The sequence below is a fragment of the Alosa pseudoharengus genome, unplaced genomic scaffold, assembly GCF_046254945.1.
Source record: "Alosa pseudoharengus isolate Yale_2024_CS ecotype anadromous, Long Island Sound unplaced genomic scaffold, YU_APseudo_1.1 YU_APseudo_1.1_scf_2, whole genome shotgun sequence".
NCBI lineage: Eukaryota > Metazoa > Chordata > Actinopteri > Clupeiformes > Clupeidae > Alosa > Alosa pseudoharengus.
In genome coordinates this window covers 44,937,084-44,961,094 of record NW_027468663.1, presented here as the reverse complement: position 1 = coordinate 44,961,094, position 24,011 = coordinate 44,937,084, and the positions used below count along the sequence as shown (strand labels likewise).

At 41.2% G+C, this 24,011-nt stretch overlaps 2 protein-coding genes across 3 annotated transcripts; both read left to right on the top strand.

Annotated features, from left to right (window-relative positions):
* The first annotated feature begins 2,387 nt into the window (after positions 1 to 2,387).
* Positions 2,388 to 10,108, top strand: ing5b (inhibitor of growth family, member 5b). The gene is made up of 8 exons (XM_076295194.1): positions 2,388 to 2,483; positions 2,870 to 2,941; positions 3,045 to 3,211; positions 3,291 to 3,402; positions 3,519 to 3,606; positions 3,758 to 3,893; positions 3,992 to 4,053; positions 9,407 to 10,108. The coding sequence occupies exons 1-8, from the start codon at positions 2,447 to 2,449 to the stop codon at positions 9,444 to 9,446; spliced, it is 714 nt and encodes a 237-aa protein (XP_076151309.1). The 5' UTR covers positions 2,388 to 2,446; the 3' UTR covers positions 9,447 to 10,108.
* A 616-nt stretch (positions 10,109 to 10,724) lies between these two features.
* Positions 10,725 to 23,330, top strand: pak2a (p21 protein (Cdc42/Rac)-activated kinase 2a). 2 transcript variants are annotated; one of them, XM_076295191.1, is made up of 14 exons: positions 10,725 to 11,034; positions 16,207 to 16,420; positions 16,671 to 16,777; positions 17,003 to 17,156; positions 17,344 to 17,465; positions 17,768 to 17,900; positions 18,565 to 18,628; positions 18,898 to 18,946; positions 20,153 to 20,265; positions 20,462 to 20,579; positions 20,715 to 20,814; positions 20,985 to 21,181; positions 21,442 to 21,579; positions 22,308 to 23,330. In XM_076295191.1, the coding sequence occupies exons 2-14, from the start codon at positions 16,252 to 16,254 to the stop codon at positions 22,392 to 22,394; spliced, it is 1,551 nt and encodes a 516-aa protein (XP_076151306.1). In that variant the 5' UTR covers positions 10,725 to 11,034; positions 16,207 to 16,251; the 3' UTR covers positions 22,395 to 23,330. The 2 variants fall into 2 exon arrangements, with proteins under 2 accessions (XP_076151306.1, XP_076151305.1); XM_076295190.1 differs by lacking the exon at positions 10,725 to 11,034 and adding an exon at positions 13,842 to 14,176.
* The last annotated feature ends 681 nt before the right edge of the window (positions 23,331 to 24,011 follow it).

Genomic DNA, 24,011 nt, shown 5'->3' with positions numbered 1-24,011 from the left:
TGGATTGGTTGTGTTTACTGTTAGATACGAAAACACCATTTTTACGAAGGTGTGAAGAGTTACAGTTTTTTCTGATTGCTTACAGTTTTTTCTGAATGCTTAAACACATTTTTTGTAACTATGGCTTTTTTTGCAAAACTCTACACACAAATGGCAAAACCACTCACTGAGTTCGCAAAACTAAAAGCACAAACTCTGCTTTGCACTCTGTTTGCAATGTTGTAACACACACTTTGCACAACTGTAGGCACAATGGCTATTATTTACACTATTTTGCCAACTCTCTGGCACACTTTCTCATGTGAAAACTGTTTTAGATAATTAGTTCACTTTGCAATCAGCCTAAGCACTATAAATAAGCCACAGGTAATGTACAATGGGTACAATGGAGTGAGCAGGAAGAGTGAGAAGAGAAAGAAATAGCCCTTTTACAGACAAAAAAACAGTCTACATGTGGGGATATTGTAATGTCAGGCCTGGATACGTCATTCCAGAATATATTTTTCCCGGTGCCTTGGACTAGGACATTGCATGTGATGTAGACAGAATTTTGAGAGAAATGACCCGATGTAGACTGATTTGTTTTGTCTCAGTGAAATGCTATTTTGTGTTTTGACTTGGAAAAACACACTTGTGTTTGTTTTGATGTGTGTAAATAAACACTAATACTTGAAGTTTGGATCCCTGTATGTTTACAGAACCATGACAAAAGTATGACCTCAAACTGACATAGTCTACCTTGTGCACAGAGAAAGCAAAAGCCAGATGTGTTTTTTATTCATACCATCAGTGTGTTGTTGGCACATTGTGTGCTTACTATTGTGATGGCTTGTGTTTTGCAAAAAAAGCCATAGTTACAAAATATGTGCTTAAGCAATCAGAAAAAACTGTAAGCACATTTTTTGTAACTATGGCTTTTTTTGCAAAACTCTACACACAAATGGCAAAACCTCTCACCCAATCAGCAAAACATTGTAGTTCTCTTGCAAAAGCTAACACACCTTGCTTAACTCTTCACACCTTCGTAAAAATGGTGTTTTCGTATCTAACAGTAAACACAAGCCATCACAATAGTAAGCACACAATGTGCCAACAACACACTGATGGTATGAATAAAAAACACATCTGGCTTTTGCTTTCTCTGTGCACAAGGTAGACTATGTCAGTTTGAGGTCATACTTTTGTCATAGTTCTGTAAACATACAGGGATCCAAACTTCAAGTATTACAGTAGTGTTTACAGTATTTACACACATCAAAACAAACACAAGTGTGTTTTTCCAAGTCAAAACACAAAATAGCATTTCACTGAGACAAAACAAATCAGTCTACATCGGGTCGTCTCTCTCAAAATTCTGTCTACATCACATGCAATGTCCTAGTCCAAGGCACCGGGAAAAATATATTCTGGAATGACGTATCCAGGCCTGACATTACAATATCCCCACATGTACAGTAGACTGTTTTTTTGTCTGTAAAAGGGCTATTTCGTTCTCTTCTCAATCTTCCTGCTCACTCCATTGTACCCATTGTACATTACCTGTGGCTTATTTATAGTGCTTAGGCTGATTGCAAAGTGAACTAATTATCTAAAACAGTTTTCACATGAGAAAGTGTGCCAGAGAGTTGGCAAAATAGTGTAAATAATAGCCATTGTGCCTACAGTTGTGCAAAGTGTGTGTTACAAAACTGCAAACTGAGTGCAAAGCAGTGTTTGTGCTTTTAGTTTTGCGAACTCAGTGAGTGGTTTTGCCATTTGTGTGTAGAGTTTTGCAAAAAAAAGCCATAGTTACAAAAAATGTGTTTAAGCATTCAGAAAAAACTGTAAGCAAGGTGTGGTAGCTTTTGCAAGAGAACTACAATGTTTTGCTGATTGGGTGAGAGGTTTTGCCATTTTGTGTGTAGAGTTTTGCAAAAAAAGCCATAGTTACAAAAAATGTGCTTAAGCAATCAGAAAAAACTGTAACAGCTTCTCCTACAATATATAGGCCTAGCCTAGCCTATACCGTTGATATGTATTAGCCCATTTTGAACTGAGATAGTCCAATTGTTTTTCCATGATCTTCTTTGATGAAGTTTCTCCAATTATCATTCATCGGCCCTGGTTCTGGAGAGCAAAGAAAGCAAACAATTAGGCCTACCTTCTCAAAAGATTTTGCCCTGCAAGCAAACGTGTTTGACTAAAAATGAGAGGGCAGATTTACAGTGTTTTTTATGTTTTTACTTTTAAAAGTTTTGCTCTCAAATCTGTGTTTTTCCCCCCCTTGAATTTGTATTTTTTGCTTGTGAAAAGACATGAGTTTTGCAATTTGGACTGAAAATTGGCGCCTGTACAGCAGAGGGCGCATTCACTTTTTTAAAACTGTTGGACGCTTCCCCCCTCTTCACCGAAGTAGGATATTGTGATTTACTAGCGCGGGATAGATGAAAGCCGTATTGATACCAATATGGCTAAAGCTGTGTACTTGGAACATTATCTGGACAGTAAGTTGGCTGGTGATGCATGACTATCATTTAAAAAGAGTCCAAACGCTCTTGTCTTTTTAGGAAGATTTCTTTAACAGATGTGGGTTTGGTGAATGAGGGTTAGAAAGATATGGCTTTTGCTAGCTCGGTTTGCTAGCTGGTTTACAGACTTCTGGTCTGTAATGTTCTAAGAAAACGAGTGAAACCAGCTGCAGAAATACATTTTTGTTACACACTATAAGGTTGAAAGGCTAACGTTACTTGTCCTATGTTTCGACAAGTAACGTTAACGTTAAGTCAACAGCAGAATACGCTATCAGTGAAGTTAAAAGTAAAGTCTTTAAGGCCTCTCTAAAGTCTATGATTAAATGCTCAAATAACGTTATCGTCTTTTTCTCTCTCAGGTATTGAGGGCTTGCCTTTTGAACTTCAAAGAAACTTCACTTTGATGAGCGAGTTGGATAACAGAACAGAAGGTAATTTACAGACTTGACAGATGACACTGCTGATGCGGGCTGACTTGATCTGCCTGATCTATCTCTTGGTGTCTTAACTTGTAACCTCAACTTTTTTTTACAGAGCAGAAGGCTGAGATTGATAAACTTGCAGCAGAATATGTTGCAAATGTAAAGACTTTGGCCTCTGAACAACGTGTCCAGCACCTACGGAAGATTGAAAATGCTTACACGAAATGCAAAGAGTACAGCGATGACAAAGTGCAGCTTGCTATGCAGATATATGAACTGGTCAGTGCATATTACCAAACATCATAGCTAGCCTTTCGTTTTGAATGGCGTATCTTAGTCAAGACTATACCCTTTTCAGGTAGATAAACACATTCGTCGACTGGACGCTGACCTCGCTCGTTTTGAGAATGACCTGAAGGATAAACTTGACTCAAGCAGCCAGGAGAGCTCAGATGACAAAAGACTGAAGAGTAAGTTATATTAACTGTTTATTTCTACCTGTGGTTTGAGCATTATATCAATGCGCTACTTTCATTTCTCAGCATATGTTCATAATGCCACTTTTCTCATAAATATCATTCTACAGAGGATAAAAGTGGCAGAGACAAGAAAGCAACCAGAAACCAGAAAGATTCTGACCCAGACTCCCCTGGGAGAAAAAAACTGAAAAACAGGTATGTTGTCATAGATGTATATGTATAACGGAATAGTCACACTAGGTATATTATTTGACAATAATTGTGATGACAGAGGTACTTTCTGTGCTTTTTACAATCTGAGTGTAATTTATTTCTGTGTGGTAAATATGTTTCCCTCTGTCCTCAGCCCCAACGTCACTGACTCTCTCTTGGCTATGCATCCATCCGATGTGCTAGACATGCCAGTGGACCCAAATGAACCAACCTACTGCTTGTGCAGTCAGGTGTCATATGGGGAGATGATTGGCTGTGACAATCTTGACGTAAGTTTAAAATTACAACTGTCATATTTCTTTACGGATGAAACGTGGATCATGTGTTACTTCTGTCTTTTGATCACTATGTATATATGTCCCAACAGTGTCCAATAGAATGGTTTCACTTTGCCTGTGTTGGTCTTGCAACAAAACCAAAGGGGAAATGGTAAGTTGACAATAAATTGTTGGCTTTTCAAAGGTATGGCACGGTGAATGAATTGAAGGATACCTATTATGTATTAACAACTCTATAAGCACTATTAAGTCACTATTATTTAGTAGGGAGGTTAGATTTACATTTACATGTATTTAATTGAGACACTTTTATCCAAAGCTACTTACAACTATCTATCTATCTATCTATCTACAACAGTGAGGAATAAAATTCAAGCTACATGGCAGAGGAAATCTTAGGTAACAGTTAATACTGCAACAATAAAATAACAATACATATATGTGGTGTATCGGTTGCCATCCGAGCGGGGGGGGGGGTAGGGGGTTCTTGTATCAGTTGCCGTCGGTGGGGGGGTGTGGGTGGTGGGTGTTGGCGTCTTGTTTGTGCGATACACTACAGACTCTGTATATTTAACAATTATTTATTAAACACTACATTATAAATAAATAACCAGCTTCTCAACAACAAGACAGCTTCTCAATAGAACAAAGTAACAACACCAAACAAACTATACAACAGTATACAAATATTTCAAAATATTTAACAAAGACTATTACAAACTATAGAACAAGTGCAAAAGAAAGTGCAAAACAACAAAATGTGCAAATGTGATCAGTCACTACTTATGGCAGAGCTGACAACTAGCATTGTTACAAGCCATCCTCCTTGGCTTTAAAAAGATCATTTCAAGGGCCCTTTGGTAAATGCACTGTTTTACTATTGGACCATTAATGCTTATCTTCATGGAGGCTGTCAGACTGTTGACCTGCAGCCTGTTCCGCAAGTCTGTCCTGATCTATACACCGAGACTGAATGAAGTTTAGATAATTTTATAGTTTTGTGTAATATGGATGGAATTTGAGCGCGGAGCGCTATGTAAAGATTATTAAATCTGATTATTTTTCGATTCATGACACGTTTCTTCTTATTTTTTAATGCGTTCTGCGGAGAAGGGAGATTGGCGTTGGTCACGGTTTGGAATGAAAGGGAGAAAACAGGACAAAGTAACACTTTTTTTTTTTTTTTTTTTTTGACGACGTAGTTAAGGCGGCAGGCTTGTTTTGCCAAGGCAGCCGCCTTGACTGCAAAGTGCTGCGGGAAACCCTGATGTTGCATGATCAATTCTGCACTAGGTAAATGTGCTCTGAAGGTCTGAAAGACTTGAAAATCGTTCAGTTATTTTTTTTAATGAATTGATTTGTTTCCACTGTACTAAACAGTATAATTACAGTTTTTCTTGATCGTTTTGATGCTTGTGTCAACTCTGACATCACGTTTTCAAAACAATTAACACCCGCGTCTGAACAAAAGCACTCTGGCCACAATGACACATTTTGCTTGCAAAAAGCTGTTACTCTCTCAAAACACTTAAAACATGCAGCAATAGCAAATCTTGCCTTCCAACAACACATCCTGTCGTCAAATCACTGTGTGATTTCAATCAATCATTACATACTGGACAATAAAATGCAAAATCTAGTTCCCAAAATGAGCATTTTTGCTATGTCTGTTCTGTTTCTTTCTCATTTTTCTGGTATCAGAAAAAACTGTGAAAAGACTAAATGTACTGAATAAAAAATTATTTATTCATTCCTCCCAAGATGTAACTGTCATTGACATGTAAGACATACAGTAAACACCTAGGCAAGACAAATTTCATTGAACTACAACTTAACAGTCAATCAAGAAAAAAACTCGCACACCATTATTTACTGTTGAAAAATAAATAAACAAAGTGTTTAGTCCATCAAGCCAAAGTGCTACCAAGTGAGGTGATGTACAAACATTACGGTCCTCAGACCTTCATCAGTGCAAACCATACACAAAAGTGTGGCGCCTATTTATAGACCGTGTCTACTTGGTGGCAGATCTGTCAATCAACCTGACCACTAGTTAGGTAGGTTGAAGTGTAGACTCAAAGAATCGTGATTTAAGATGGCCCTCAGGCTCAATAGTACAGTAGACAGCCTGACCCAAGCTAATGAATAAAAATAAAAAATCACAGGAAAAACATAAGGAAAAAAAGATTAACAATAATCAAGTGAATATTAAAAAATAGATGGATATTTGGATATATAATCAGCAGGTTGAACATTCTCAGATACAACCAGTTCAAAGGAAGCAAGTCAAGTCAGTCATCATTTAACCCAGGGGTCTCAAACTCAAATGAGCTGGGGGCCACTTCTGCCAACATCATCTGATTGGAGGGCCGGCTATTTCTGAAAATGCATTTTTTTTTTTTTTTTCAAATACCACACAAAACTGCAAACAGAAAGTGCGAGTGTTTTTATCTCTTTTTAGACATCTGTGCTAGCAACCTTAGCTTATAAATAAAATAATGATAAAATAAATATTAATATAAATTATAAAAACAAACAAAAAGCATAAAAACAGGTATGTGTGTGTTTCACACCAAATAAAAATATTTTCCTCTCATAACTTATTTAAACCTGCATGGCAAACTTTAGGCGCCAGGGTTAAGAAAACAACACCATTGGATTTTGACATCAAAATTTCAAAAGGTTTGAAAGTGGTCAGAGATAAAGTCCTACTGTAAATATGAAAATCTTTGAATATAAACACAAGTTTATGAAGGGGGTAAATTTACCCATCTAATTTGCCACTGGATAGCAAGCACCTCAAATTATGCACCCTTCAGTAAATACTGGATGTTGAACATATTTGAGCAGGTTTACTTTCTTTTTTGTCATATTACCCATATAACAAATTAACAGGAAAACAGTAGACCTAAGATGTAAACCAACAATAGTAAACTATTACTAGCCTATAACCACAAACCGTTATTATAGGCCTAAAATAATGTAGCCTGGTCAAATCAGTTCCTATCGTGGGTGACTTTGTAGTTCTTCAGAGCCCTATTTTTACTACCCCTGCTGTCTGTACCACGTCCATTACGGACACTATCATCACGATTACCACTGCCACCTCCAGCTATGTTGGGCAGAGGGTCGAAATAAGCATGGTATGCTTAGTGGACACCGTCGTATACACGCAAAGACGCACCTCCATTCACAGAACCGTAACTATCACTGTCAATAGTCAATCATAATCTCCAAAAGGCAGATATTCTCTTCAGAATCAGAATAGGTGAATAACATAGCCTACCCAAGACTTCATCACACGTGAAAGTTTTTTCAACATTTGGTATCGGCCTATTTCCGCTTCAATTTTGTGCAAAATTATGGCCTGCATCCCTTCCGCGTCATTACAAACAAATGCACGTCTTTGTGTTTCTCGCGTGTAATAGGCTACAACATTTCCTGAAAACTTTGTGCAGTGAATTTGGGCTTGAATCGAAGCTCTGGATGTCTAGCAACTAGGAGAGTAGCCTACACATGGGATTTGTCACCGTGTTGGATCTATCATCTATTTTAACCAGTGTTGTTGTTTGTTGCAATTAAAAATACCCTCAAAGGCCGAATTACACATTATTTTGACATTAGGTCGCGGGCCGGAATTGGGCCGGGCGCGGGCCGGAGTTTGAGACCTCTGATTTAACCCATGTGGATGTAATGTTTTAAGATAATAAATCCAGCACGCTTCCCACTGAAGGAGCGTCCGTCCTGTACAGCTCCTCCTGCGGGTAGAAGAGACTATATCTATTCCTAAAAAATAAAGCTCTGAGACGGAGTGGTTGGCTTCTGCAAAATGCCGCGCAACTGGTGATTTCGGGTCCTGCCTATTGATGGCACTGCAGTGTTCATTGAGGCGGACCCTTAACTGTCTACAGGTGCAGCCTGTGTACTCCAAACCACAAGGGCAATATAACTGACATTAGTGGAATTGCATGTAATGAATTTTCTAATGTTGTTTACCAGGGGCAGCCGTGACCTACTGGTTAGCGCTTTGGACTTGTTACCGGAGGGTTGCCGGTTCGAACCCTGACCAGTAGGCATGAGCAAGGCACCTAACCCCTCACTGCTCCCCGAGCGCTGCTGTTGTTGCAGGCAGCTCACTGCACCGGGATTAGTGTGTGCTTCACCTCACTGTGTGTTTACTGTGCTGAGTGTGTTTCACTAATTCACGGATTGGGATAAATGCAGAGACCACATTTCCCTCACGGGATCAAAAGAGTATATATACTTATACTTACTATACCAGTGGAGTAGCTAGTGAATTTGCTGGTCTTGGTGATCGAGGTACAGGACATGCAATTGCGGCAGGGAAATTGAACTAAAACTTGTCATTTTTCATCAAAATAGATTAAAGGCACACTATGCAGGTTTTTTAGCTTAATATGCAAGTTTTTTCTCTTAATTTACCTTCATTTAACAGCTTCAGAGTCATTGGAATGGTTATATGACTTTTTTCGGGTTGAATGGTGGCTGTCTCGCTTCCCCCTAGCGCCTGTGAGCGGAAAAACCACCCTTGCAACTGTCGGCCGGCGGGCCGACGGCCTCAGTGTCAGGAAATATAACGAGTGTAATGAATTGCTTTACTGCATTCAAATACACATACACGCCAGGCACCGGCTAGAAAAAGGTAGCAATTGAGTTTCTCAGACATTCGTCATGACAAAGCCAGCAAAAAAGAAGCAAAAACCGAGAAAACAGTAAGGAAATTGCCAATACTGCATAGTTTACCTTTAACAGTAAACACCTTTTGTACTGTTTTCTCAACCAAATAGGCAATACAGTACTTTGTCTAAATGTGCATTAGATCCATACTTGCAAATAGCAACACAGAACAGACATGGCATCTCTTATGGACAATGAATGATTGCTGATTAAAGAATTGTGCAAAGGAGTTTCACACAGGTGTATCAGAGATTCAGACTTATGCAAGGAATCTATACCACCTGTGAAAAGATGGTTTTCCTTTTGTTTAGCACGGGAAAACCAATACACATTCACATTCGCAACACATTCGCAAGAGATGACTTCTGCTGTGCAAAGAAAGTGTTCATAAAGACAAAGTGGATCACAGTTTCTTAAGCAGGTCAAAGCAATCGAGAAAAACTGTAACAACAAAAACTAAGTAAATAAACCATATCAATATAGGCCCAGAATGTCACAAACAATGCATCCCTAGTTTAAGTACTGGTCAAAGTGTAGTTGAAGGAGATGGTGGTTGAAGGAGGTTATGAGGTAAGTTAGACAAATGGCAAGTTAGGTGCCTTTGGATGTCAAAGTGTAGTTGAAGGAGGTTATAAGGTAAGTTAGACAAATGGCAAGTTAGGTGCCTTTGGATGTCAAAGTGTTAGGAAGAGGGCGTTGATGATTGTACTGAAGGGATTGAATATGGTTTAATATGGTAAATGCTATTCTCTTATTGTATTACTAGTATGACTCAATCTAACTAACTTTTATCTCTGGCATTGCAGGTATTGTCCATGCTGCATCAAGGAGATGAGAAAAAAATAAGTTGCTGGAATTTTTGAATATGCAATGAATGTGTTCATAACACACACACAATTCTGTAATTAATTAACAGCTTTACCAAACCAGTGCTCTAATTAACCTTTCCTTTCAGTTTATAATGAATGAAAGCTAGTATATGTCCATCTTCTATCCCCAAAGTGCCATAGTAGGCCTTGATCGATGTAAATGATTTGCACTCATCCACTGTGATAACAGAGCAGCACTATCAGGAAAAAGAAATAGAAATGCAGGTTAGTCTTAAAGGGCTAACGAGGAGTAAAGCAAACCCAGGTTTCCTGGACTGGTGTTGCATATTTTATATTTGAGCATTTCTGCACATTTGCTGCTCTTTTTTCATGTATTATGAATTGCTTTTTTTTTTTTTACTGTAGGCAGGCAAGTATGAAAATTAACGTCAGGGTTGCCTGTACAGGAAAACTACCCAAAGCAGCCAAATGCAGTCTTATTGGCTGCTCTAACTCACAACTTACAAAATAAATGAAAAATGATAGGATTTACTGCTTCTTCCCAAAGATGTTGAGAATGTTTTAACAGTATTGTCATTCAAAATGCCACTAAACAGTTGAATGTAAAACTATGCATTTGCATTAACATGTGAAATCCTACATTATTTTTGCAAATAAAGTTTAAGCGGCACAACCCAAGTCTATCAGTCTAAGTGAATCATTATCTGTAAATTATTACCAAGACATTTGACTTGTTTTTAAGATCTCTTCTGTGCTTGATGATGGGAACATGGTTTTTAATTGAACTTTGAGTTAAAAAATAGTTTTTTGTTTGTATTTGTTCAGTTTATTTTTTGTATTTTATACAGATTCGGCCTGTTTCAAATTTTAATAATGACTTTTAATAATTTTATTATGAGACACTAATCAGAAACGTTTGAATCCATAAATTCCTTTTAAAAGTGTTCCTTGTAAAGTGCATCGTGGTGTAAAAGTTTAAACCCAGTGTAATCTGTGCCTATTTCAAACTTCATGCATAGTATAGCCTTAACCTTATGCCTACTTCTCAGTAGACATTAACTGGTGCAACCATAGACAGTAAAAAAAGGGTGCAACCAAAAAGCGCTGTAGGCTACATTGTAGCACATCTCCGGCTCATTTTTATGACGTCGTGCCGGATGCTGGACGATGACGGGAAACGTAGTACTGAATGTCAGCTGTTCACTTTTACAAAATCTGTACTGCGCTACCCATCATTCTGATGTAACCGAAAACTGTTGATACTACCTAAGAATATCTGAAGGGAATTACCTCATCAGCACAGTGATATGCAATGGCTCTTTAGAAGACCATGTAAAAACAAATTACATTATCAGCTTTTACTGTTAAATCACTTCTAATGTTCCAGACTGGGCTGGGTCGGTAGTTCCGCTTCCCCTCCGCCATAGCGGGTCTATCCCGGGTCCAACAAGAAGATAAAAGAATAAAAAGAGATCCTCGTGCTTGAGATTGCTTTGCATACAGAAACTCGAGAGACTGGCAAAACACAGTTTCTTATGACTGGTGAACACAACAGGCGGGGTTATCTTTCAAGAGTTTGTGGGACTTACGCCGTAGTTTTGTTGGTGAGTTAATTTCTAAGTTAGTCTACACATTGCATTATATCCATCCAAGTACTTAATAAAGTGGTGACCAGGTGAAAAATATTTTAGGCAAGCCATTTCACAACAGCATAGAGCTATAGAGTAGCCTTATACGCAATGTGCTGCATGAGATTCGCTTGACACTAACACCAAGTTTACATTGGAAGGATATGGCTACTGCATTGGGCAGAGTTCACTGTAATCCTCACGATTCATCCAAAAAAGTATGATGTTGTGTCGAAATATTCTGCTCAAAGCCTACATAATTTGTATAAGTTTTGTTTTCTTGAACGATTTTACAAAAGCCTAGTTGACAATGTGGTGTTATGTTGATTAAGTTGGGTGTCATAAGGCTGGAATCCAATGAGGAAATCGTAGCCTAGCTACTTATTTCAGCAAATTGCATTAGACGGTGTTTTGAGTGCTATATCTATCAGTGTGGACATAGAATACACGACAATAAATGTGTAGTTGCTCTGCACTTTTAATAACATTAGGCTAGACAATCAGGACATTTGCAGATTGGCAGTGGGAGTGTAGCCTGAAAAGGTTTGATATTTTCATTTGTTCTTTCTGATAAAGCCAGAGGCAGAGATGTCTGTTAATTAGCAGATTTTCATTTGTTCTTTCTGATAAAGCCAGAGGCAGAGATGTCTGTTAATTAGCAGACATTTTAGGGTGATTTCCAAAGTTGCTGTTGGCCTTCAAGGGGACCCCTTCATGGATGGCTTGCCCTAGATTTGCCCTTTTATTGAATTGCATTTGTTTTTTTAATAAACATGTTTCTATCAAAACTGACATCACTGAGGACCGATTTAGATATACTTTCATAGCATGACCCTGGAGGTGGTTGTCTTGACTCTGGTTTAAGTGAACTTGTGATTTCTCTGTCTGCTGCCAGCTGTGATTTAACTAGATGGTGGCAAATGAAGTGGAGCTGCTCTGCCCTCTGACTATCGGTAGCGGTGTCAGCAGGCCCGCTCTCGCTTGTGGCAGCTGAGGGGGAGGGCAGGTTTTGTGTACGTCCAGGAAGCCCTGCTCAGAATTTCCTTTTATAGAAGCTGCAAAACACAAAAGGCTCCTGGACGCTCTTCCTGTAAACAATTCCTGCCCATAGCCACACATCTGGGGTACGGGAGACCAGGCGTCACAACCTTTGTTTTCTAACTCCGAATCGGATAGGTTGTAGGGAGTGTGTGACCCTCTGTGGCCAAGAGACCCATGAGATAAAAGGGGCTCTCCATCTCTCTCTCTCTCTCTCTCTCTCTCTCTCCACTCCTGCTAAGGAAGTATCTTTCATTCATTCATGGGGAAATGTTGACTCTGCACAGTTCTCATTCATTAAAAACAAGTATGGTATTGAGCCTGTCAGTGAACGATGAAGAGTAGGCTATAGACTTTTATGAGAAGAGAGCACATGTTTTATGAGAGACATAACTGGATTTGATTGGAAAGGTAGCCTATGTGGAACTCAGTCAGATCTGAAATTGCAGAGTTATTTGTTAGCATTGTTAGTTAGTTTGTTTTTGCTTGTTTGTATGGTTTGCGCTATGGGCTATTTAGCTGTTGGCTTTGCTGTGGCAAAGGCTCAGGTGCTTTTGCTGCTACTGTTACAGGGCACTTCAGCCTGAGCCTTATGTGATGTCTGGCAGAGCCCAACTGTGAAAAACAAACATGAGCTCATGACAGGGGCTCAAGAGGAATTGTAGTGACTCAGGGGAGCTGAGGGGAATGTCCGCACGCTTCCTCTTAAAGGAGTTTCTCTGGAGTAGTGTTTTCACTTCCAACAGCATTCCAGAGAGTTGAGAAAGCACGAGCGCTAGTACACTTGGAGGTCCACCACTGACAGCCACGAAGGTGGTTGAAATGTCAGAAAATGAACATCTACTAGCAATGGTGAAATATTTTTTTTTTTTTTTTTTTTTTGTAGACAGTAAAACACCTTAAGCTGTTTAAGGATTGTTCAGTACCACCTCAAGTAACTGGTTACTTATTCACATACATGCAAGACTGTAATTTAATGGCCTGAAGGCTGAAGCTTTAAAGTCGATATTTAGCAAAGGTGTTGTGAAAGATATGCCCTCAGGTGATACAAAAAAGTCCAGCCCTGAGTGTTTTCTTTCACAGTGTTATCAAGGAATCTTGCTCTCCCAACCATGAACACAAACACAGAGAGCCGGCGAAGGTCACTGGAGTGCATTCTGCTTAGGTTTGTGTGCCTTGGAGGTATTGACTGCCAGAAGAGCACACCCTGCTTTGGCGTAATGGCTGTGTAGGAAAGCAAGTTTAGTCTTGGCCACCTGTAGGCTGCGAGGATACTTGTCTTAGCGGAACAAGTGAATCCCTCACAGAATCCACCCAAGTACTCTGCCGCTGACTTTTTCCATCTGACATTCAGTCCTGTTACTTTTCTCAGCACTGTCCTCGTCTGTGCTGCAAATAGAAGCACCCTTACATATAAACAGTAATAATCCAGATTCTGCCCAGGGCCTTCCTGTTGGATGAGCTCTCTCTCTCCTTTTTGCAATGGCTACAGCACAGGCCGGGTCCACTAGAGGATGTTTCGTGTCGGGTGAATGCAAAGCCACAGGTTTGTGTCTGTCAGCCTCTCCCCACAGTTCACACAGATGTCAACCCTGTGAAGTGCCTGTTTCACATGTGACTGGGTACTTTTCTGGCCGTAGATAAGCGGTGGCAGTTCCTGTCACTAGGGTGGAGGATGGCCTTCTCATGTCACAGCCAGAGGGGAGAGGGGGCGGTGCCTCCTCCTCTCTGCCGAAGCAGAGTGAACACTGGTCTGCCGCCGAACAAGACTGCACTTGCAGCGCGTGGAGGAGCTATGGAATGAAGCCCGCCTGCTCGGGCTTGCCCCTCGCTCATCTCCTGACGTGGGAAGGAGAGGGAGCGACGACGGACACTTTGGACACGTAGCAAGAGTAGCGAGACCCCCCCCCCTCCATCTCCCACCTCCAACACACACACACACCCTCACTTGTGTGCCTGCCTGGCTTGGTGGTTGTTCGTTCGGTCGGTCAGTGTTGTGGTCGGTTGTTTGGCGCACACGAGTGAGTGGGGAGATTACTGGGAGAGGCCAACTGGATCTCTCCTCGCGGGGCATTTCAGGGTGAGATGGCTGTGGAACTTGAAAACGTTGTTTTTTTCTGTGTTTTAATCCTTTGTGGGTATGTCAGTGTGCGGAAATGTTGTTGGGTTTTTTTGTGAGGGGCCATGGTATGTTGTCGACGCGCGGCTGTTCTAGCTTCCTTTTTCTGGTTTCCTAATAGCACGAGGGCAGTGGCTGTGAGATTGTGATCTGATGTCAGAAAATATGTCCTTTTTGCTTATCACCCAAACCTCGTGTTATAATGTGCTCTAATAACCTGTTGTATAAGTACCTAGAGAATGTTAAATGCTGTGTATTGAATTGTATAGAAGTTCAAAAGCATGGACCTGGAACAATAGATGTAGGCCTAGATTTTGGCTCCTTAGTGCTGAGAAATGCTGCAGAAGCTCAATTTAAAAACCAGTCCTGAGAGTTTATGGTATTGATCTATACTTATCTGTAAACTCAGTGTTAAAGAGATTAGGATATTTTTTTCATTCTAAGTGACATGTTCAGCTCCTCACTCATGAGAGAGTTCTATCTCATAACATTCTGCTTTATTTCAATGACTTTTCCAAGTAATCCAGTGTTTGAAAGTTCCCATATGGTTGATCATCACTCATGGTAACCAGACAGAGCGCTACTGTTGCTACTTTATTTTTATGAAGAAAACAGGAACTAGCTCTGCACTGCACTGCAGTTTTGCAACAGGCAACTTTTTGTTTGTCGTTTCTCAACTTTGCAAATTGTCTCGCACCATGTTGGAACACATAGGCTACAGAATGTTTTACACCAATGCTAGCAGAGCTGAGTTCAGCTTTTAGCTTTCATGTGCTTTTGTGATGGCTTCATTCAATTTAGTACACCAAGTTAAATACAGTCACAGTTGATGCGTCAGTTATGTGGACGTTCCTCAAATACTGTAATTGCTCACTTAGCCAATGAGGAGTCTAGCCATTTGATACGGGTCTAGCCATTTAAATGATCCTCATAAAGTGGAAAAATTGATAGTGTTGTAGAGCTGAAATTTCACAGACATCAGTTAACTGGAGATGGATTAGTGGAAGGAACCTTGGAGTCTGCTTGACTGAATTGGAGGAGTTGCATGAATGTTGTGTTGTCAAAAAGGAAGCGACTGTGGTCAGGTTGAGGTCTGCGCACTTACTTGAGATTGGTAAATTCACTGTCATTGAGGCGGAAGAAGCGCTCTTTAACCTTATTAGGGCATGTTAAAATGATATGCTTGCAGAACTGCGAGGCAGCCACATGGCACTGATTTTAAAACCAAACCCTGTAGCAGTGAGCGAAAGTGAACAGGTAGGCAAGACCAAGCACGTCTGTTGGTTCGGCCTACAAGCACACACACACACACACACACACACACACACACACACACACACACACACACACACACACACACACACACACACACACACACACACACACACACACACACACACACACACACACACACACACAAAGAGAAAGAGAGACTCTTTAAACAGACACACTGAATGACCTCAATTATTTTGACTATTTTGATCTATCTATCTATCTATCTATCACTGCGGACTGCTGTCAGGGAGAGCAGCCATTGGTTGCGCTGCTCAGGCCTCTTATAGACGGTGCTTCCTGGTCGGCAGTAAATTAAGCCTTGGTTGCCTTCTCATCCACACAAAGGCCAGCTGTGAGGATAGTAGCCCATAAGTGAGAGGATAGAGGGAGGGCGAACTTCCCTGTGAACAACAGTAGCCTCACTAACACAAGTCTCTTTTCACAAAATGGTGGGCCTGTTTGCCTAGCATGCTTTGCAGAATTGCCTACATGCCTACAGGTGATTGTAGACCAGTTTTAATGGCCGCTGTACATGTGCAAGCCTGCTGAGGTATAGTAACTTCAAGCCGGTGATGTTCTTGTGTTCTAAGTTATGGAGAAATGCAGTACCCTCTCCTATGAATAGAATTAGTGAGAACTTCCCTATTGACCGCCTCACCATTTTGAATGGGAGGGTAGAGAGTCGTGTATTAACCCGATGTTCCCGTGCCCTGCAGGTTAGTCTCTGAAGCCCTGTGTTCACCTGACTGCGCCTACTTGTCATGTCTGATAACGGTGAGCTGGAGGACAAACCCCCCGCCCCCCCTGTCAGAATGAGCAGCACTATCTTCAAGGACAACCAGTCGGCCAATCACAGCTCCAAGCCTCTGCCCTCTGTGCCGGAGGAGAGGAAGTCCCGCAACAAGATCATCTCCATATTCTCGGAAAAAGGTGAGCTCAGTTTCGTTTTATAGGCTGTAACATTGTCATTGATGATTGGCTGACAATGCTAGTTCTGCTTTAGCTAAGTGAAAGTAAGCACTTTGTCAAAACGTACTAGTGGTGGTTTGGATGGGCACGCCTAATACCATGAAAACCAGGATGTCAGGTAGAGTTGACATCAGTGTTGGTTTGACTGTGGTGATGAGTGACATTAAGCGGTAAAGTAACATTTTGTTTCAACGTTGTCATGCCATGGCAGGTGGACGGAAGAAAGACAAAGATAAGGAGCGTCCAGAGATTTCACCTCCTTCAGATTTTGAACACACTATTCATGTCGGCTTCGATGCGGTCACCGGCGAATTTACAGTAAGTACCTCTTTGTACATCATAATTAAAGGAAGCAATCCTTTGGGGATGTTGTGCTGGACGATAGGTACTGTGTTTGCTGAAAGAATGAAAATTGTATTTGAAATAGACAGAACCTTCAAACTATGAACTTATAGCACCTAAACAAGTTAATACACAGGTACCTACTGATTGCACCTTTCCCAGTGGAGCTCCATTTTAAGGTGGCTGTGTATCTCCCTGTAGGGCATGCCAGAGCAGTGGGCTCGACTGCTGCAGACCTCCAATATCACCAAGTCCGAGCAGAAGAAGAACCCACAGGCTGTGCTGGACGTTCTCAAGTTCTATGACTCCGCTGGAGGCAATGGCAGGCAAAAATACCTCAGTTTCTCTTCCTCGGGTGAGTGCGTCCAATCTCCTACGCTAGCTACCTCAGACTGTTCGACTCAGTTCACTCTCCCGCCTTCCCTGTGTCCCCTCTACCCCCCCCCCCCCTCTCTCTCTCTCTCTCTCGTGGCCCCGGTTTCTGTGCTTTTGGTATTCTGTCGTCAAACTCTGAAGCCTCCTCTCCTGGCTGTTTGTTGCAGACAAAGATGCACAGGCAAAGAAGGGCACAGAGCCTTCGCCGTCTAACAAAGACGATGATGATGATGACGATGATGAAGCGCCGCCTCCGATTGTAGCACCACGTCCTGAGCACACCAGATCAGTAAGCGTTTATAATAGCCCTCTTACTGACCCTGATGTAGTTAGGTATATTTGTGATTTTTTCTTTTACTCTGTGTTAAACTGAAATTTAGTAATTAATTGCCGATATTCTGCCCATGGAATCCATAAAGAGACTCTGGGTAATACAGTGCATCATGCTAATGTGATGTACTATACATAACGCCTCTACACAAATGCCTGGTGGCCTTGGAATTGTATTATGTCCATACAATAATGACTTGCTGTATCCCAGCAGCATGTGTGTGAGGATATGTCAGTATGACCTTTCTTGTTGCTCTCCAGGTATACACACGCTCCGTCATAGACCCTATCCCAGCGCCGGCCGCCAGCTCAGATGAAGCCTCCAGAGGGGCCGACAGGCAGAAGGGCAAGAACAAGGGCAAGATGACCGACGAGGAGATTATGGAGAAACTGAGTATGATACTCTCTCTTTCTTCCCTCTCTCTCTGTCCATATGAAAATAATGCTATACGCACAACGCACCATGGTCCAGTGCAGATTTGACAAAAATTCACAGTTCATGTTAAGACTTCAGTCCATTTTTTTAGGTATTGAATTGTGGATTTCACATGACTACAGGCTACTCATAGGAAGTTGTGCACAGATTTTGAGAGAAGTAGGCTTTTTATGAGCATTCAGTTTATGGGGATGAGAAGTTGAGCTTATATTTGTCAACATGGTGAGACGGTTTGATTAGAACTATAATTGAGCAATTAATGTAGCATGGGAAGTTTTTGCAATTCAGCATCTTATTTATTTAATCAAACACCCTACTCTTTGTTCCAAGTCTTCTACTTATAAGGTAACATTGGCTGAGGTAAAAATTAGCTCATTAGACAACAAGATTAGTAGTGTTAGGGTAGGAGGTCATGACCATGAATTATGCTTAGGAACTGAGGTGGATATCTTGCTTATGGATATGTATTATGCTGTAATTAAATGGATATTGATTCTCTCCTTGTTTAGGCCTCTACTATATAACCATTGCCTAACTGCAATTGTAATTGATTAAGCTGATGTCTGTCTGCAGATGTGAAATGCTTTTGGCTTAACATGCTGATTTTTCACATTGTATACAGGGACCATTGTCAGTATTGGTGATCCCAAGAAAAAATACACAAGATTTGAGAAAATTGGACAAGGGTAAGCTCATTGACATTTAAATGAATTGTGTGTGTGTTGAAATGATTGCATACTCTTAATGCAGTTGACATTGAATATGTTATGTTCTTAAGTATTACATAACATGTATGCCACACCACACCTTTTTCTACCTAATGTGTTAACTGGAGTGGCTGAATGTCTGTGTCTGTCTCTGTCTCTGTCTCTCTCTCTGTCTCTCTCTCTCTCTCTCTCTCTCTGTCTATCTGTCTACCTCTCTATCTCTCTGTCTTTCTCCTCTCCCTTTGCAGAGCATCTGGCACTGTGTACACAGCCATTGATGTTGCCACGGGTCAGGAGGTAAGCAGTCCTCACATCAACTGACATGAAAATGTGAAAGTGAACACACATTCTCTCTAACACATGGTTTGTAATGCAAACGCATGGAAACGCTCAGGAAGAGGATCTGAATTTGGATTCTCTTGATCCATTTGACATCAGACGGAAAGAGGAAAGACTGAGCTACTTGTCCCAGACTAGTAGCTTCTTCATGAAAAATTGCTGAACTCGCATGTTTAGAGACCATTAAGAATGCCTTTGGCATGGCCTGAATGGGACTCCACATGCACATTGTATTGGTGCACAGTGTATAAAAGCACAAAACCCCTAGAAGAAAGAATGTTGAAGCTATGCCAATGCCATGTCTAATATCCAGACATGGTGTGCCAGCTCTCTCTCTCTCTCTCTCTCTCTCTCTCTCTCTCTCTCTCTCTCTCTCTTTCTCTGACTCAGGACCACCAAGCCCTGTTTGTTAGGAGTGGTTACCACAGGCTTCCCAGGCAAACAGCTAAGAGTGGGAGTGGAAGGAAGTACAAACAGTGGAACAATGACCACTCCTGTAGTGATATAGCAAAGACACAATTTGTGGAGTAGATTGGGACCTCAATATATATGTAGTTAGGCTGATTCGGTTAAGTTTTATTGGAAGCAATATTTATTTGATCTTCCTCAGCATAGAGTGCCTACAATGACAGTTATGATAGCTTATGTGAAACATTTCAGAGATCAACAATATGTTTGTAATGACACTAATAGAATGAAACTTGTCCACATTTGTTTGTGTGTGTGTACACACACTGTATGAGCTTGCTGAATCATTGGTCCCTTAAATGTTTGGCGGAACAGTGCAAAGTTGCATTTATCACATGATTTCAGCCCTAGCTCTAGCCTAAATCCACCGACTGCGTCATTTTGAAAAATGAAGAAAAGTGGGCAAGGGGCCAAGAGTTAGGGTGGGTTAGGGACTGGCAGTTTAGTGTATGGCTATCAGGAAGAGGAAATGTTTGTATCAACCATCCAACATTGGCTTTGGATGATTTCAAACAGTAGATGGCGTATTGAGCCAGTTTCAACCCATACATTCCTTAATCTTAACATTAGCATTTGTAGCATTTGGTACATTACAGTAATATTAGTTTACATCTTTAAGAGTGCAGTACCCTTTTAACACCATAAATCTCAAAAGCCAACACAAGTGAGATCTCACTGTTGTCCAACCACACTCAGGTGGCCATCAAACAGATCAACCTTCAGAAGCAGCCCAAGAAAGAGCTCATTATCAATGAGATTATGGTGATGAAGGAACTCAAGAACCCCAACATTGTCAACTTCGTGGACAGGTAAAGGCCTGCAGAGACATCATGTGATACAACTTGTTTTACCAGCATGTTGCTTAGGTGATGCTATAATCAGGATATCATTGTAGAATTGTATAGTTGGTGCAGGAGTATATAACATGCATGGTGTTGTAGTTATATTGTAGTCGGAGAAATATGTTTTGCTGTTTGAGCCTTCAGTGTTTTGGTTTCTGCTCAGTTTTCTGGTGGGTGAGGAGCTCTTTGTGGTGATGGAATATCTCGCCGGCGGCTCGCTGACGGATGTGGTGACGGAGACCTGCATGGACGAGGCTCAGATCGCTGCGGTCTGCAGAGAGGTGAGACACAGTGGAGGGAGGAGGAGGTGCAGGGGGAGGAGGAGGAGGTGCAGGGGGAGGAGGAGGAGGAGAAGGAGAGCCCTCATATCTCCATGTGTCTGCTCCTCATACTCTTTTGTTCTCTCATATCCACAGTGTTTACAAGCACTGGAGTTCCTGCATGCCAACCAGGTCATCCATCGAGACATCAAGAGTGACAATGTGCTGCTGGGAATGGATGGATCCGTCAAATTGAGTGGGTGGCCCTTTCTGAGGCTCTCGAGCATGTCCGACTAGAATACCAGACATTGTGGGAGAATGTGTGTCCTGTTTTCTTTGACATCTCCTCTTCGTCTCTCTCTCTCTCTCCCTCTCTCTCTCCATCTCTCCATCTCTGTCTCTGTCTCTCTTTCCCTCTCCTTGCAGCTGATTTTGGCTTCTGCGCCCAGATCACGCCAGAGCAGAGTAAGCGCAGCACCATGGTGGGCACGCCGTACTGGATGGCTCCCGAAGTGGTGACCCGGAAGGCCTACGGGCCCAAGGTGGACATCTGGTCCCTGGGCATCATGGCCATTGAGATGGTGGAGGGCGAGCCTCCATACCTCAATGAAAACCCGCTCAGAGTAAGCCACATATTCAGAGAAAAAGACCCCACCCAACCCCCCACACACAATAAGAAGTAAAAAGCAGTATTTATACAATGCTAGACGTCTTGATGAGCCTGAACAGCCTGATGGACATATTACTGTAGTTGAAGATGTTTTTCTTGTGTTTTGTTTTGCCTCTTAACAGGCACTTGACCCATCTTTCCATACATCTATATAGTAATGGCTGTTAACAGGTGAATAACCCTCTCACCCCTGTGCTCTGTGATTAACCTCAGGCGCTGTACCTGATTGCCACTAACGGCACTCCGGAGCTGCAGAACCCAGAGAAGCTGTCTCCCGTCTTCCGGGACTTCCTGAACCGCTGCCTGGAGATGGACGTGGAGAAGAGAGGAGGAGGCAAAGAGCTTCTGCAGGTAAATGGCAGCAGAAAGACACACTATAAGCAAGGTTCAGATCTGTTTATTTAGTGTGTATGGAGCAGATACGCCGTGTTGCCATAATAAAGTCTGACGTCCTGTAGTCAGTATACACTAAGTACTTGTAGTGTGCACATTTTGATAGGGTAGTGTTGTTATGAATTAATTACAGCTATGGTGCCCTTAAAGGAACCTAAGCCAACATTTTGGGAAATTAGCTTATTGACTTTCTCCCCCAGAGTTAGATAAAATGATACATACCCTTCGCATCACTGTGCAGTAACTGACGCACCCACTGTTAGCCTAGCTTAGCATAGCTCATTGAGGTGGTTGGAACCAACTAGCCTACAGCTCCCAAAATAACAAAAGAACTCCAACATTTTCTTATGGAAATGACGATTGCCATCTAAACAACTATGAAAAAGACTTTGGTCCCTTCCATTCCATTATGTAGCTGAGATGGCAACCATTTATGACCTGAAGTGCCCAGTGCCCCACATACTCAGAGATACATATTGCTCACATACTGTAACCTCACACAGATGTTTGGTATGTTTAAGTGTCTTTGATATAATCATTGTCTTTGTTTCTTCAAGTAACTGAATGTTACGTAAGTTTTAAATTGGCCCTTGGAGGTTCAGTCATGACAAGAAATTAGAAGTATTTTCCTCAAGAGGCCTAACAAGAGTCCTGCCTAACATGAATGCTTGTCAATTTCCTCCCAGCATCCCTTCCTGAAGCTGGCCAAGCCTCTGTCCAGCCTCACTCCGCTCATTCTCGCCGCCAAGGAGGCCATGAAGAGCAATCGCTAGCCTTACGCCGATGCCAGTACTCAAGTGACCTTGTCTACTACATTAAGAGAACATCGGACTGTTTTCCCCTCTTAGCCCAATGAACTCGCACATAACTTGTTATCTTTGCCAAACTGTCTGGTCACAGCGCACCATGGTTAGCTGTACAGGGAAAGGGCCATCTCACAGTCTTCATTGTTGATCTGATGAGTATTTTTGACCATTCATGGGAATGGAACAATGTAATGTGATGTAACAATGTTTGTGTTTTGTTGGCGATATCATTGTTGCCTGGCTTCACTAAGCCATAATTCTCTCTCTGTCTTTCTCTCTCTCTCTCTCTCTCTTTCTCTCATGCTCTCTCTCTCTCAGTTTCTTTCTTCCTATCCCAGGTATACATGATACTTGAAATCTGATAGTCCTGTCCCAATGAATCTCTCACCCTGTGCTGACTACCTATTTGCCTTTTCTTGTCTTAAAATATTTTTAACAAAGTGGAAAATTGCTGTATTGAATGAAATGTGTCATTAACAGAGTTGGAGAAGTGAAAAATAACTTTCAAAGTTTTGTTTTAATTGTATTAAATCCTTTTGTATATTATGTACTTTGAATAGCAAATATAAAAGCAAAAGCAACACAAGACATCAGGACATTTTTGACTAGCTATTTGATATTTATGTGTATGTATACTGTGTTTTATATTTTTAACTAACAACCTGACAGAATACCCCAATTTGATTTATTTCAACAGTCTCAGCCAATGATTTACTGTATGTCTATGTATGTGAAGCCTGATTTGTTTCTTAAGTAAAAAATCTATACATATCAGTGGAAATGTGTTCAACAAGACATTCCAGTTACACAAACTTGTAAAAATGCCCAAAGTTATAAAGTGGTGAAACAAAATTGAGTCCATAATTTATGAGTAAAGTTTGACCATAAATCAAATCAACATGACAGTTTTGTCCTCAGTGGTGATTTGAAATGCTTCTCAGTTCCAGCTTTTATTTACATTGCTTGACATGCTATGGTTATGGAACACAAGGCTGCAATCAGTGAACAAAAATAGCAATTTACTCAGGTGTCAAGTGCATTTCTTTGGTTATGAGCCAGTATATCTATGGTCCTTTTCATGGTATTTGGATGACAACCGCATTGCCTTCTAGAGCAGAGGTTCTCAGCATTTTTGGTTTCATGGATCCCTTGTGGGAGAACATTTTCAGAGGACCCCCTCATAATCATAACAAATAAGTATATGCCATTTGTATTCTCTGACATTGTGGCCAAGTTCATAATCGTATGTTTTCTGGCAGGTGTGTAACTTGGTCTTTTGCCAACTTTGGATTTTTCATCACTTGACAATGTGGATTGACTCAAACATTTTCTCAAGTTCAATGTTAATGTGGCTGGGAGCAAATAGACACAGTTTGATTGATGAAAAGGGTTTTCATCTGTAGATTTTTTTTTTAAATGATAAGCCTCAACTTTGTAATTTAAAGCAAATTATTTTGCAAACCCTTTGGCTATGGGTCGCCGATCCCTCTTTGAGAACCACTCTCCTAGAGAACATATGAGTAGCAAATGTACACGTGAAGTCCTGGGGATAGACCAAAAAGCCTTTATACTGTGTCCCGTTCA